At 48.1% G+C, this 12,734-nt stretch overlaps 1 protein-coding gene across 5 annotated transcripts in view; it reads right to left on the reverse strand.

Moving 5' to 3' along the window:
* ZHX2 (zinc fingers and homeoboxes 2) overlaps nucleotides 1-12,734 on the reverse strand; it is a 125,822-nt gene that overhangs the window by 6,706 nt on the left and 106,382 nt on the right. For 4 of the 5 annotated variants that reach the window (XM_059671799.1, XM_059671796.1, XM_059671798.1 and 1 more), the window contains one exon: nucleotides 592-3,366. In XM_059671799.1, coding sequence (XP_059527782.1) covers nucleotides 596-3,127 — 2,532 coding nt within the window. In that variant the 5' untranslated portion in view covers nucleotides 3,128-3,366 and the 3' untranslated portion in view covers nucleotides 592-595. Of the gene's footprint in view, nucleotides 1-591; nucleotides 3,367-6,267; nucleotides 6,290-12,734 lie in introns of those variants that run through there. The other variant, XM_059671800.1, reaches the window with a different exon arrangement.

Raw genomic sequence — 12,734 nt, forward strand, 5'->3', positions numbered from 1 at the left:
CCTCCCTTCCCAGGCCTCTGTGGCTCCACGGGCCTAATTTACACCAGTCTCGTCCAGATTGAAGGGGCTTGGGGGACCCAATCAGCAGAGCTAGGAGCAGGGTTACTTAATGAGATACACAGGGCACCTTCCATTCACCATGACAAGGCAAATGCCCAAACCTTTCAGGTTAATAGAAACGACCCCAAGTCTATAGCCAGTAAACGTAGATACTTACCCTTTAAAAATCCAAAAAGAAAAGAAAAAAAGGAAAGGACACATCCTTTTCTTGTTTGTTTTTGTTCTTAGAGCAGCGATCACAAAACAGGCGATTACAACTGCAACTAGACTTTAGAACGGACAGGCCCAAAGGGTGGTGTCCAGACAGGCCACAGGCCACAGGGCTGTCACCCATTGGCACAGCCTTTTAAATAAGAACATGAAATCTATGAGACCCTACTTTTCTTCCTTTCAAAAAAAATAAAATAAAATAAAGAACCCATCATCTTTGTCAACATTCTCTGTACCCTACGAACTCCATTGGCTCTGGCAACCAAAAGAAAGAAACCCAGCATCCTCCCCTCCTTGCCCGGGGGAAACAGGTGGCTTTACCTGTCTAGGCCTGGCCAGCCTCGGGAGGGACGCTGTCGGAGTCCGAGTCGGCCAGCTCTGCGGTGCCTTCCGGGGCAGTCTGGCTCCAGCTGTCTGACCGGTCAGAGGTGGCATCCTCCTCTCCGACCGTCACCTCCACCCAATCCACAACGCCTGACTCCCCGTTTTCGCCACTCCCCTGGCCTTCTCGGCTGTTGCCCTCTGACCTGTCCAAGGTGGCCTCTGAGGGCTTTGCTGGCAAACCCTCTTTTGCTGGCTCGCTGCCCACTTTCACCCTGGGCACCAACTTCTCCAAGTCCTCTTCGCAGAGCTTTTTGGGGTCCTTGTGGTATTGCAGGCCCACCTCGCTCCCGTTCTTCGGGCTCTCGGTGACGGCGGCCTTGACAGCTTTCCTCGACAGGGTGTCATAGCCGTGGTCCTCCGCTATGTGCTGCTGCTGGTACTGCTCCATCCACTTTAAGGTCCCGGTTTTCAGCAAGCACCTGTTCTCCTTGAACCAACGCACAATTTCAGTTCGAACCAGGCCTGTCTTTGCTGCTAACTGGTCATACTCCTGGGGTGTAGGCCACTGGGTTCTTGCAAACGTGCTCCTCAGGAGATGGACTTGTTCTTGACTTTTTGTAATTGCTGGTGAAGGACTGGGCAGAGAACTGACCAGCTGGGCACCGGTGAGCTGGTCAAGTCGAGACAGAGCACCGTTGGGGGCCACCCCATCCTGGCTTTTTTTGCCAGACCCCATGGAATCCAAGACCGCTTGCTCCATGCTGTCCCGAAGCTTCCTCCGCTCTGAGAACCAGGAGTCGATCTCCCTCCTGCTCAGCTTGGTCTCCACCCTCAGCCGATCCAGTTCCGCTTGGGTCGGAAAAGAGCTTTTCAAAAAGCTGTCTTCCAGGATTTTAACCTGACCCTGGGTCTTCTCTTTGAACTTCTGTGGGGCAAAGTCTGGGTAGGCATGGTACATGCGGCCGTGTTGGGAGGCCGAGATGGCCAGCTGGTCTTTGGCAAGGGTTTCGCTGGTGATGTGGACGATGCCCCTTTGGCACCGGTACCGGTGGTCACTGAACCACTTCTTGATCTCGCTCCTGGCAAGGCCGGTCACCTCGATGAGTCGGTAGATCTCAGCATCGTCAGGGAACTGGTTCTGGAGAAAGCTCGCCTTGAGGTGGGTTATCTGCTCCTTTGTCTTCTTGCGGTCGCTGGCCGCGGTCAGTGAAAGGCTCGCCACCTTGGGTGGGGGCTCTGGCACCTGAGCCACCTGAGCCACCTGAGCGACATGTGGACGCTTGGGCTCAGGGGCCGCCTGCGGAGTCACTAAAGGTCTCTTCTGGCTGTGGCTGGTCACTCCGGCCACGGCAAGTGTGATGGGGGAGCAAGCAACAGTGGTTGACCCGCTGGTCACCTGAGTCAGCACCAGGCTGGTCTGGCCCAGGATCTGGCATGGCAGAGCTGTCTGGAGGATGGGCTGAGACATCTTTGTGGGGGCCAGCTGGGTGGGCAGCACAGTGATTGTCGGGGGGACTGTCTGGATGGTGCCATTAAACATCTTCTTCCGGGCCTCCTCCACTTCCTCTGGGGACCAGCTGATGCCGTGCTTTAAGCGCTGGGTGGCAAACCAGATTCTGATGTGCTCCTCTGGGTGTTTGGACGCAGCTGTGAGCCAGGACAACTCAGCCTGGGTCGGGTAAGGGAACTTGTTGAAGGAGTTGATCATGGTGGCGTTCGTGTCCAGGGCAGAGTTGTATTTGGTAGTATTCAGCGGGACGGGGACCTTGGGGACCAGGTTGATGTTTGGTGGGAGCTGGACAGAAGGCGTGACGTGCCCTAACTCCTGGAGCAGCTCCACGCTTCCGAGTCTCGAGAGGATCTCAGCTGCGTCTGTCACCAGGCGGGCAGTCCCTTCCATGTGGTTCTCGGGGGTGGCCTCCTCGGGCTTCTTGGGCACCTTCTTGGCATCAGCTTTCGGTTTCCCTGGCTTCATGATGGGGGTTTTACTCACCGAGATCCCAGGGTCATTGTCACCACTCCCGGGGCCGCTGGTGGTGATGGACACAATGTGGTTGGTGGCTTCGATGGACTGCTCTAGGACAGTTTGGTTATTGCGCTTGATCAACTTCAGCTTGAAGTTGGTCTCCCCAGGATGGAACTTGGAGTTGTGGTCGGACAAGGAGTCGTACTTTTTGGTTGTGAAATTGCATTCAGCACACACGTAGAGGGGGTTGAGAATGACGTTGGGGTGCTGCATGTCCACGTGCTCCGTGAACTCATTCAGGTTTTGCGTGGAGTAGGGGCAGTATTTGCACTCATAACCACCTTGGAGCTTTTTGGAGGGGGTCTCCCCTGTCGATTTCACCTCTATCACTTCATTTTCTTTGGAAGAGTTTTCAGGTTCCGCTGCCCAACTGCCCTTGGCCATTTCAGGCTGTGGCGCGATGATCCCCTTTTCTTTGGCCCTGTCTCCTTCCTCGGGCACATCTTGTTCTAGAACTTGTGATGTCCGAACCATGCACGGGGTTGTAGACTTTCGTTTGCTCGCCATGCTGCCTGCCTGCGTGCGATGGCTTATTTTGGGGCAGGGGTGGGTGGGGGGTGCGTAGGGAGGGGGGCAGTAAAACTTTTGGAACAAACTTATTTGTTTGTTCAGAGAAAGGCTCTTGGCTTTATCTCCCCTCCGATGACTTTGGCTTCGTCAATGCTGAAGTCTAGTGTTTCCAGAATGATCTCAGCACAGAAAATTGTAACTGCTCCAACAGTTAAACACAAGAGGCAGCATCGTATCTGTGGGACAAGAACAAAGATAGGGTCAGTGTTTCTCTACAAGGCCAAAGAAACTAGCATTGCTTTCTGAGCTGCACCCATAACCATCCCAAATGGCACCCAGAGCAAACACCCAGGTAAGCATGAGGGTGGGCGCACGCCAAATGAAAGATTACGTTCTTCTTTTCTTCCCTCTCTTGCAAGGAAAGTGGGACCTGGCCCAAAACAAGCAAATGAGGATGCAGCTCACTCTGTCACGTTTAGAGACTCATAGATACAGAAAAGCAGCAAAGGTACTGAGTTCTGGAGTGGTGGGTGGGGTGGTGGAGGGAAAGCTGCAGATGACAAGCGGCTGGGCTCTCAAGCCGCTTTAATTGTTGGGATGTTAGAAGTAAGACGCTTTCCTGGATCCAGCAAGTGGCATTTGTATGGGCATTAAAAAACAGTTATGAACTTTTGTTTCTATTCATAAAAATAAAATCACTATAGATAATCCAGAAAAATGCACTGAAGTATAAAGGAGAAAAACATCACCCCCAATATTATAGTTCCTTCATTTCACTTGAAAGGTTCCCCATTTCTGTAAATATGGAGCAAAATAATGATTTAAAAATGGCTGCATGATACTACACTGTAGAGATACACCTTCCACGACTGATGGGCTGGGCCATGTTGAGCATCTAGATTCATGGGCTGATGTAGATAGAGCCTTTCATTGTGTGGCTAAAGGAGAAGTGTTTCGAACAAGGATAGCTGACATCTGGGGAGAGGGTAATGGAGGAGATGGCATATCACCTCCTGCCCCTCCCATTGGCTTGGGTGTAGGTCCCACTGACAAAAGTGCTCAAGGCAGGAAATGAATACTTACATTCATGGGCTACTCTGTGGGGCTCTGGGTCCACACCCATCTCCTTAGGGGCTCAGGTGACAAACCTGAGCAGGACACAGGAGGGGGCGTTTCTACCTTGTGAACCCAGAACCTGGCCACCCTAAGGCTGGAGCCCTTGTATTTTCTTGCTGGGCAACTTCGTCTACAGTGGTGAGGGTCCCTCAGGGTACCGGTGAGGACAGGACATGGCATACATAGCAGAGCTGCGGGAACCATGACTTCTTTATGACAACCCTCAACTGACATCTTCAGTCTCCATGTCCTCACTGAACACCAGACTCTTGATCTTCCCCTCAAACACGTGTCACCCTCTATAGAGTTCTTCACCTCCATCAATAACTCCACCATTGCTCCCTTGGGCCAAAGACCTCTTGGCTTCACCCCACACAATTCATCCATCATCAACCCTGTTGACTCTGTCTTCAAAAGACATCTAGTATCAGACCACTTCCACCTCTTCCTGACTTGTCTCAGCCACCATCATCTCCTGCCTGGAAGTCTATACCAGCCTCATGGGTCTCTTGCTTCCTTCCTTTTCAGAGCATAGAGGGATGTTTTAAGATAGGAATCGGTTTATGTCGCCTTCCTCCATGAAGCGCTCTCTGTTTCCCATCAGAGTGAACTCCACGCCCTTATATGACAGTCAGCAAAACCCTGGCACATTTTGGCTCATGCTTCCCTCTCCCCCTTGGTCATCCACCCTCCAGCTGCTGGAATAGGTTGTGACAAGTCAGAGGATGATGCAGAAATGGGAGAGAACTGTACAAAGTAATGATGGTGGAAGAGAATAGAACAGAGAATGCTGGGTGCTGAATAACAGGAGATGCCTTTAGAAACAATAGAGACCATAGCAGTGGGGTTGGTGGTTGGGGTTGGGGGAGAGCTTTAAGAAGCTATTTCCTGTCCTAGCCGGTATTGCTCAGTTGGTTGGGCATTGGCTGGTGCACCAAAATGTCACTGGTTTGATTCCCATCAGGGCAAATTCATCCCCAGTAGGGGGTATGCAGGAAGCAGTGGATCAATATTTTTTTTCTCTCTCTCTCCCTTTAAAATCATTTTTTTAAAAAAAGCTATTTCCTGTTACCTGTGTCTGTGCTTAGCTTTTATTGTTCACTTGCTCAGACTATTTTTTTTTTAAGGAAGAGGCTTGCTGAACTGGTTAAGTTTAGGCAGGAAAATGCAGTAGCAAGATGCTATTTACATGCACAGTCTTTACTATTCTCACAAGACCAACAGATGGCTCTAAGCTCCATTTCACAGGTAAGGAAACTGAGGCTCAGAGAGATGAAATGGGCTCCTGAGGAAGATGAAGCCCAGATTCTCCTGCCTCCATCCGCACTGCTTGGTCCCTGTAACAATTCAATTTCCCAATACTGAGTCTATAAATTAGATTTCTCATAAATTCCTAGTGGCTTTCCCCCTCTGGGAGTGTTCAAAGGAGAAAGATTTTAATTGAATTATAACATATTTTTCAAGTTGCTACTCTGGAGACACTCTTATATTAGGTAGAAGAAAGCTTGCATGGTCTCCTCCAGCAAAAAATAAAAATTAAAAAATTTAAAAAAATTCAGTGGTCGAAATGCTGTTTGTGGCTGTTCCATGTGGCCCACTACATTAGTGTCACCGTGCATTTAGGTGACACGGGGCCCTGAGAGGAGGCTGGTGTCCTAGGAGTGGTAACCTGAGACCCCACTCAGTTAGTGCTCAGGGTCAGAGGAAGCCAGCTATGCCTGAGAAGGGAGAACTTTCTGGGCCCCTGTGAACCTGGAGCCCAGAATTTCACTCACTTACTCAGGGACAATGGTCCCAAAGCTCAGACTCTTCCAGCCCTTCAGTAGGCGAGGATGTGGCTGCCAGCCACCTCCTGCTCCTCAGGACTCACCATTAGGCCCAAGTGCTCAGTGGAAGAGGCACAGGCTAGAGCCAGGCCTCCCTGGTTTGAACCCTGGCTCTGCCACTTACCAACAGAAGAGTCCATCCTTCTCCGGCCACAGCCAGGAAGCCTGCCTCACAGGCCCCAAACCCACACGCACCTGAAGGACACCAAATGCAGCCCTCCCATTCCGCACAGCCAGCCTCAGTTCCTGCAGCTGGAAAATGGGGCGAATCTGCGCCTGTAGGATTGGACTCTGAACACCTTTAACACTGGCACATTCTGGGTCCCTAAAAGGGTGACCTGAATTAGTGAGCTAGTATTAATGATGAGGGACTTGGCAAAGCGAGGTTCAGATGGACCGTTCTGCACCTTCCTCCTCTTCAATCTACCTTTTGACCATCCCCACCTTTCCCCCCCACAGCCCCCCTCAGCTGCCAACCCCGGATAAGCTGCTGCACATTTACACCAGCTCATCTCACCTCAGTCATGCTGCTCCGAAGTCTGTTTATTCATCTTCTGTACATGCCCATAGAAATTTCTATGGCAACTGCGCCAATATTTTTAGTTCTCTCAACGCTGCCTCTCTGTTTTAGTAAAAGATTCTGCCTTGAATGTTTCTGAGAAGATCAAGGTCACCTGATCAAGCTCACAAGACAACAATCACCTTCTTCCCCATCTCCATACCCAGGTCTTTCCTGTCCACCTTAGTGGAGGCAGCTGGACTCCCCAACATAAGGCTAATAACCCCGCTACCTGGCCTCCAGCCCAGCACTCACCAACTCTCAACTCCTTTCACCCAATATCCTGGGTGTTTGTGGGTTACAAACACTCTAGGTTGCCTAAAAGAGTAAACGAAGCAAAACAAACGTGAAAAGCAACAGTGCATTTTCCAAAGCTGCTCAATTCCACCATCGTCTGCACATTATTATACCAGCTCTTGCCTCCTATGGCAGCGAGGAAGAACTCGGGCTCCCGAGTGGAAGAGGCTCGTCTCTAGGCCTGGTCCCACCACTTGTCAGTGTGTGAGCCTGGGCAAGTTGCTTCAGTCTTCTGCGACCTCGCTTTTCCATTGCCATATGGGGATGGAAATGGTACCCAGGGAGCTATCCGAGCACAACGTTCAGCTCTGGGCCCTGTTCACAATGAGCTCTGAGCTCACAACACCGGGTACCTGTTGTTAAAATGATGTAACCATCAAACCTCTCACGGGAAGTTTGAGATTCCTCCTGTTCATCTCTTCTGCACTGCACTGCTCATCCCTCGCCCCCTGTATTCTGTTCTCCTGCTCTGTAGATGCCTTTTGAGGTAACTGCCAAATGGATGCCACAGCACTGCCTCTGAGGGGCAAACAGTCTTCATGAAGTCACTGGCCCCTGGCTTCCCTGGGCTGTGTTCCATGTTCTCCCCCTGGCAGCCCCTTCTTCACGACCCCTTCCATTTTCTGCTCCCATAGATGCCTCTCCATGCCCTTGGCTATTCCTTATCCCTCTCCTCTCATCCTCCTTGGTGATCTCATCCAGCCCAAAGCTCTAAACTCATCCTTGCAGATAGATGTTGACCAGACCAGCCTTTCCAGCCCTGTCTCCTCTGTGCAGACCTTCCATTCTGACTGTGAGGATGAACTACACGGATTTGTGAGTGGACAAAACTGGAGCAGCCACTGGCACTGACATTTGATTATTTAAAAAAAAAAACAAGGCCAACGTGATTCATGAAAACCAAGGAAATAAAATAAATTAAAAAATGGGTGATCCATATCCCATAGGTTGGATAACAGACTCTACTCAGTTAGCCCCACCTGGAAGGTGTATCTGACGGGGCAATCTGGCCGATGCTGGGCGGGCCGGTCTTGGAGCCTCTTCCAACTGTGTTCTCTGTGCATCCATGATCCTCACTGAAAGTTTCTCAAATGTTAACACAAGAACCCAGCTCATCACCTGCCTCCCAAACCCGATCTTTCCGTAATGTTTCTTTATTCCAAGTAAAAGCACCACAATCTACTCAGTCATTCAGGCCAGAAACCTGGATTTCTCCTGCTCCTCCACCCTCTCCCCACCCCACAGTGCATTACGCACCAGGTCCTCCTGACTCTGCTTCCTTGATGTTGCCTAATTCTTCATTCCTCTGCGCCAAGCTGAGTCCTCCTCAGAGTTTCCCTCAGCAGCTGCATCTTGGCCTGGCCTCTGGGCCTTGCCTGTTTGTGACAGGCATCACCCGTATAGCATCCTTTCCTTCCTCCTTGGCGACGACTATCCAGTTCTTTCTAGAGAAAGACCCCAACCCACTCATGGCCCTTGTGCATCAACCAGCAGTGGGCATGTGACTTGGTCCTGACCACTCACAACATCATGTCCCCCAACAACAGTGAGTGATTAACGGATGGGCTCATGACCCAAATGGAGCAGTCAGAGCCAGTGTGGCTCCATTCCAGAGCTCTCATTGGAACCCTTGGGAGAAAAATGTATTCCTTTTCCAGTGGATTTCCTGACAGGATTGGATATAAGTGCAGGAGCCCAAGCAGCCATCTTGCCACATGATGGGAAACATGTCTGAGAGCTGAGCTGAAAGCTGAGTTGAGAGATGCAAAGAGTGAGTCCTGACAACATCCCACTGAATGCTGCTCTGCCTGAATCCAACATGCTTTCCGACTTTTCCATGAGGTCAGTTTGCTTAAGTCAGTTTGATAGGCTCTTTTTTTTTTGTCATCTGTTACTGCAAATGTCCTGACAGGCAGAGTTTCAGGCCAACCTCATCACTGCCACCATTTCTTCCTAAAACAGCAATTCTCAGCCTTTCCCACCTCGATAGACAAGCTAGGTGACCCACCCATTTACAACATTCTCTCATTCTTGTGTTGGCTATTATTCCACACTATTTGTTCTCCTTTAACAAAGAATCTCAGGACAGTTGTGAGAGTGACACTTTTATAGGAATAACCTTGAGTCCTTGCTAATCAAGAAAAGTGAGTCATTTAAAAATTTCAATGCCTTATTTTTAGAAACAGACAACTGATGCCATGACTGAACATCATGTTTCCAAACACGAATCTGGCCACATCATCCTCGTCTTCAAAACCTCCCTAGGAGGACTGGAGCTGGCCGTGACAGGTGCTCCTTGTTGCCCATGCCCATTCTCAAACATTCTGGGCATTTAAAAAGGGAAATACAGCAGAAGACCTACATTTTAGAAATAGAAACATGGACCTTGGAAAAGAGAACACAGCTCAGACATAGGGTTGTTCATTCACTCACTCACTCACTCACTCACTCACTCACTCACTCACTGTTGAGTGCCTGCTGTATGCCAGACACTGCGTTAGATAATCAGGAAATAAGACATACCATTCCTGCTCTCAAGGTGCCTATGATCTAGGAGGGGAAGACAGAAAATAAATAAAAAACAAAGAACTTATAGATAGTGTGGTAAGTGCTCTGAAGAGTTTCCTTAAAAACATGATGGTGACTGAAGAGCTACTTTCCATGAGATACTCAAGGAAAGCCTCTTTGAGGAGAGGATCCACCAATCAAGAGAGCAGCCTGGACAGGATAATGAGTGTCTATGAGAAGAGAGGAGACGCACTGACTACTTCTGACACTCCATGCTTACTGCAAAGTAATGTCCAAATTATTCATTATCCTGTAACAATTCCATTCTCCCCAAAGACACTTTCTGAAAGCTTCATTGAAAAGTACAACTATCCTTTTGTCAATATGAAATCAAAAGTCTTCCATGGTTTTATAGTGTAAAAAATGTCTTCCCTTTCCTACCTGGGACAATTCAGATGAACATGAGATAAGTTGAGAGCTCCAAACAGCTCCAAAAAAAGAGAGGGAAGTGGGGAAGTCATCTGCATTTAGGGTCAAATGTTAGAAAACATTTTAATCTCAAGGAATAGTTTTTGCAAAGTGAACTAAAAAACAAAACTATCACATGCGTTTGGAGTAGTCAAAATAAAGCGCTGTCTTGATAGCTTATGAACAAAGACCTTGCACCCAAGTGTACTGTCTCCCTCTAATGAAAGAAGCCAAAGGAGAAAAACCAGGATTAAGAAGGTGCATGGGGTACTGGAGTTGGAAGGCTCTTAGAGGTGACCTGAGCTTGTCCATCAGATAAGGCAACCATGAGATCTGGGAAGGGAAAGAGCACAAGTGTGGTGAGAGGACCCAGGATCTCCTCCTTCACCATCAATTATAGGACTTCAGTGGCCTATCTATTTGGGGCAGGTGGGTGACATTTCTCTTCGAGGTGGGTTGTGTTGGGGGGATGGGTTCTGCTGGGGGGTCGTCTGTCCCCAATGTCATGGTAAGATCAAGGTGTTTTGAGCTGAATTGGTCCTTGAGAAGCCAGTTAAGCAGAGGGGGTCAGTCCACTAGCTTTGGGTTTGAATTGAGGCTCCATCCAACACCTCCCAGTTGTATGATGTTGGCAAGATACTGCAGGTCTCCTAGATATGGTTTCTTTACCTACAAATCCAGAGTGAATGCCTACCTCATCGGATTGTTAGAATGCCGCAAATGGCATAATGCTTGTAATGACTCCATCAAAATACCATGCCAGGTACCTACAAATGCCCAACAAATGGTAGCAGTGTTGATGGTGACGCAAGAGCAGCTCTGCTGTGATGTATTCCAACGCAGGAATTAGTGTTGTAGAAAGATTAAGGCTAAATTAATTCCCTGGAGGGGCTTGAGGTAGCTCAAGACTCAGATCCAAGCCAGGACACTCAGGAAATTGTCATTGTTTATGCCTGCCTGGGCTTCAAATCACAACTCTATCACATTGTAACTAACATATTTACTACCTCTCTTTTTCTGAGCAATAATCTAAAAAACAACAACAACAACAACAAGATTAAGACATATTTTGAAGCAAAATGGCTTCACAATTTTTGCAGTTAATATTTTGCAGTTAATTATCATATTTCCAAGGCAAAACAATCTTTTTTTCTAGGTAGAAAGAATCCTAGCAGTCGCCACCACACACAGGCACACCCCCACGCATCCTCAAACATGGAAAACCAGGGCTGGGGGAAGTGTGATGTGTTTCTGAAAGAAGAAAAAAAAAATCTTGCTGAGACAGAAAGAAAAAGGAATGAATTCTGGTTTTCCATGTAGCACACATAAATAAATAAGGCACTTTCAAATGTTTAAGATGGGCCTGCTCTGATTTACAAGCCGTCAAATTCTGCTATCAAAACATTTAGAGAGGCTGTGAGACGGTTGGGATTTATCATATCGACAATTCCCCGTGTAACCTTTTCATTTCATTCCTTGGGTGATGTGCGTACACTCCATCTTCCCAGAGCCTGGAGAGGAGTGAGATTTCTCTATTCCCCAGGCACAGAGCAGGGCGAGACAGGGCTTTTCAGCAGTCGCTGCTTCTGTGTGTCAGATCCCGCTCTCCCTTCTGTCCCCCAGCCCTCCCTCCAGCCCACCACCCTTTGCATTCCCAAAACCACAGACGTCTCTTGAACCCCTTTCATCTCTACCTCGAAGAGCCTCCCCTGCACCTCAAAGCCTGGGATAAAGGCTGAAGGTTTACTTGTACTGTCTGGCACAATGTCCTCCACAGAGCCATTCATGCAAGCCAGTTCAATCCCAGACAAACCACACAGATTGAAACCGCACCCAGGGTCTGTGTTTCTCATCTCTCTGCACAGGACACAGGGCTAATAATGAACCCCTAAAACAAGCATGTCTAACTCAGAAGCTAACATGGGCCAAATAAACAAGGTTGAAATTTCTGTGGGCCACAGCAAAACAAAAGCTTCAATTTTCATAGACACGTAAGTTTATTGCGATAGAGACACGCTGAATACAAAGGGCTGAAGTAAATCAGTCATCGTTAACATAAAATAAGAGAACATTTTAATAAAAATTAATATTTTTTTCTTGAACATTAACTTCCCAGACACTGAATAACTGCACAAATTAATAAGCGTAATGCAAACAAACCTATTTTTCTTGTTGTCTGAAAGTGAAATATTTCCTGTTGTGCACACCAAACAAGTCAGTCCAAGACAAATGACATGGCCATAACTGCTAAAATATTCGCTACTAGTATTAGTGGGGAGAAATGGTGCGCCTGTGCGTAAGGTACGTAAGGGAAATAAATGCAACACGATTACAGTCATCAGCCATTAGTGAATGTCGTAGTTCGTTATGTTATTAATAATTATGTATAACAGGATATTGTAGAAATTAAGTTACTAAAGTTTTATTAAAACGTTTCTTACATACCGTTATATTGGCTGGGCCACAAAAATTTTCATTGTGGGCCGCGAGTTTGACATGCTTGCCCTAAAATATCCAGGTCCTAATCTCTGGAACCTGAGAATGTGGCCAAAAGGACTTTGATGATGTCATTAAGGATCTTGAGATGGAAGGATTGTCCTGGATTATCCAGGTGGGCCTTCATAGAATCACAGATGTCCTTAAAAGAGGCAGATATTTGATCATATTCCCTATGCTGTATTTTGCATCCCTGGGACTATTTCATAGCTACCGATTTGTGCTTAACCCCTTCACCTCTTTCATCCAGTCCCCCAAGCCCCTTCCCTCTGCAATCACCAGTCCAGTCTATTCTCTGTGTCTATGAGTCGGTTTCAATTTTGTTTGTTTGTTT

This window comes from Myotis daubentonii, chromosome 17, assembly GCF_963259705.1.
Source record: "Myotis daubentonii chromosome 17, mMyoDau2.1, whole genome shotgun sequence".
In the NCBI taxonomy this organism is placed as follows: Eukaryota; Metazoa; Chordata; class Mammalia; order Chiroptera; family Vespertilionidae; genus Myotis; species Myotis daubentonii.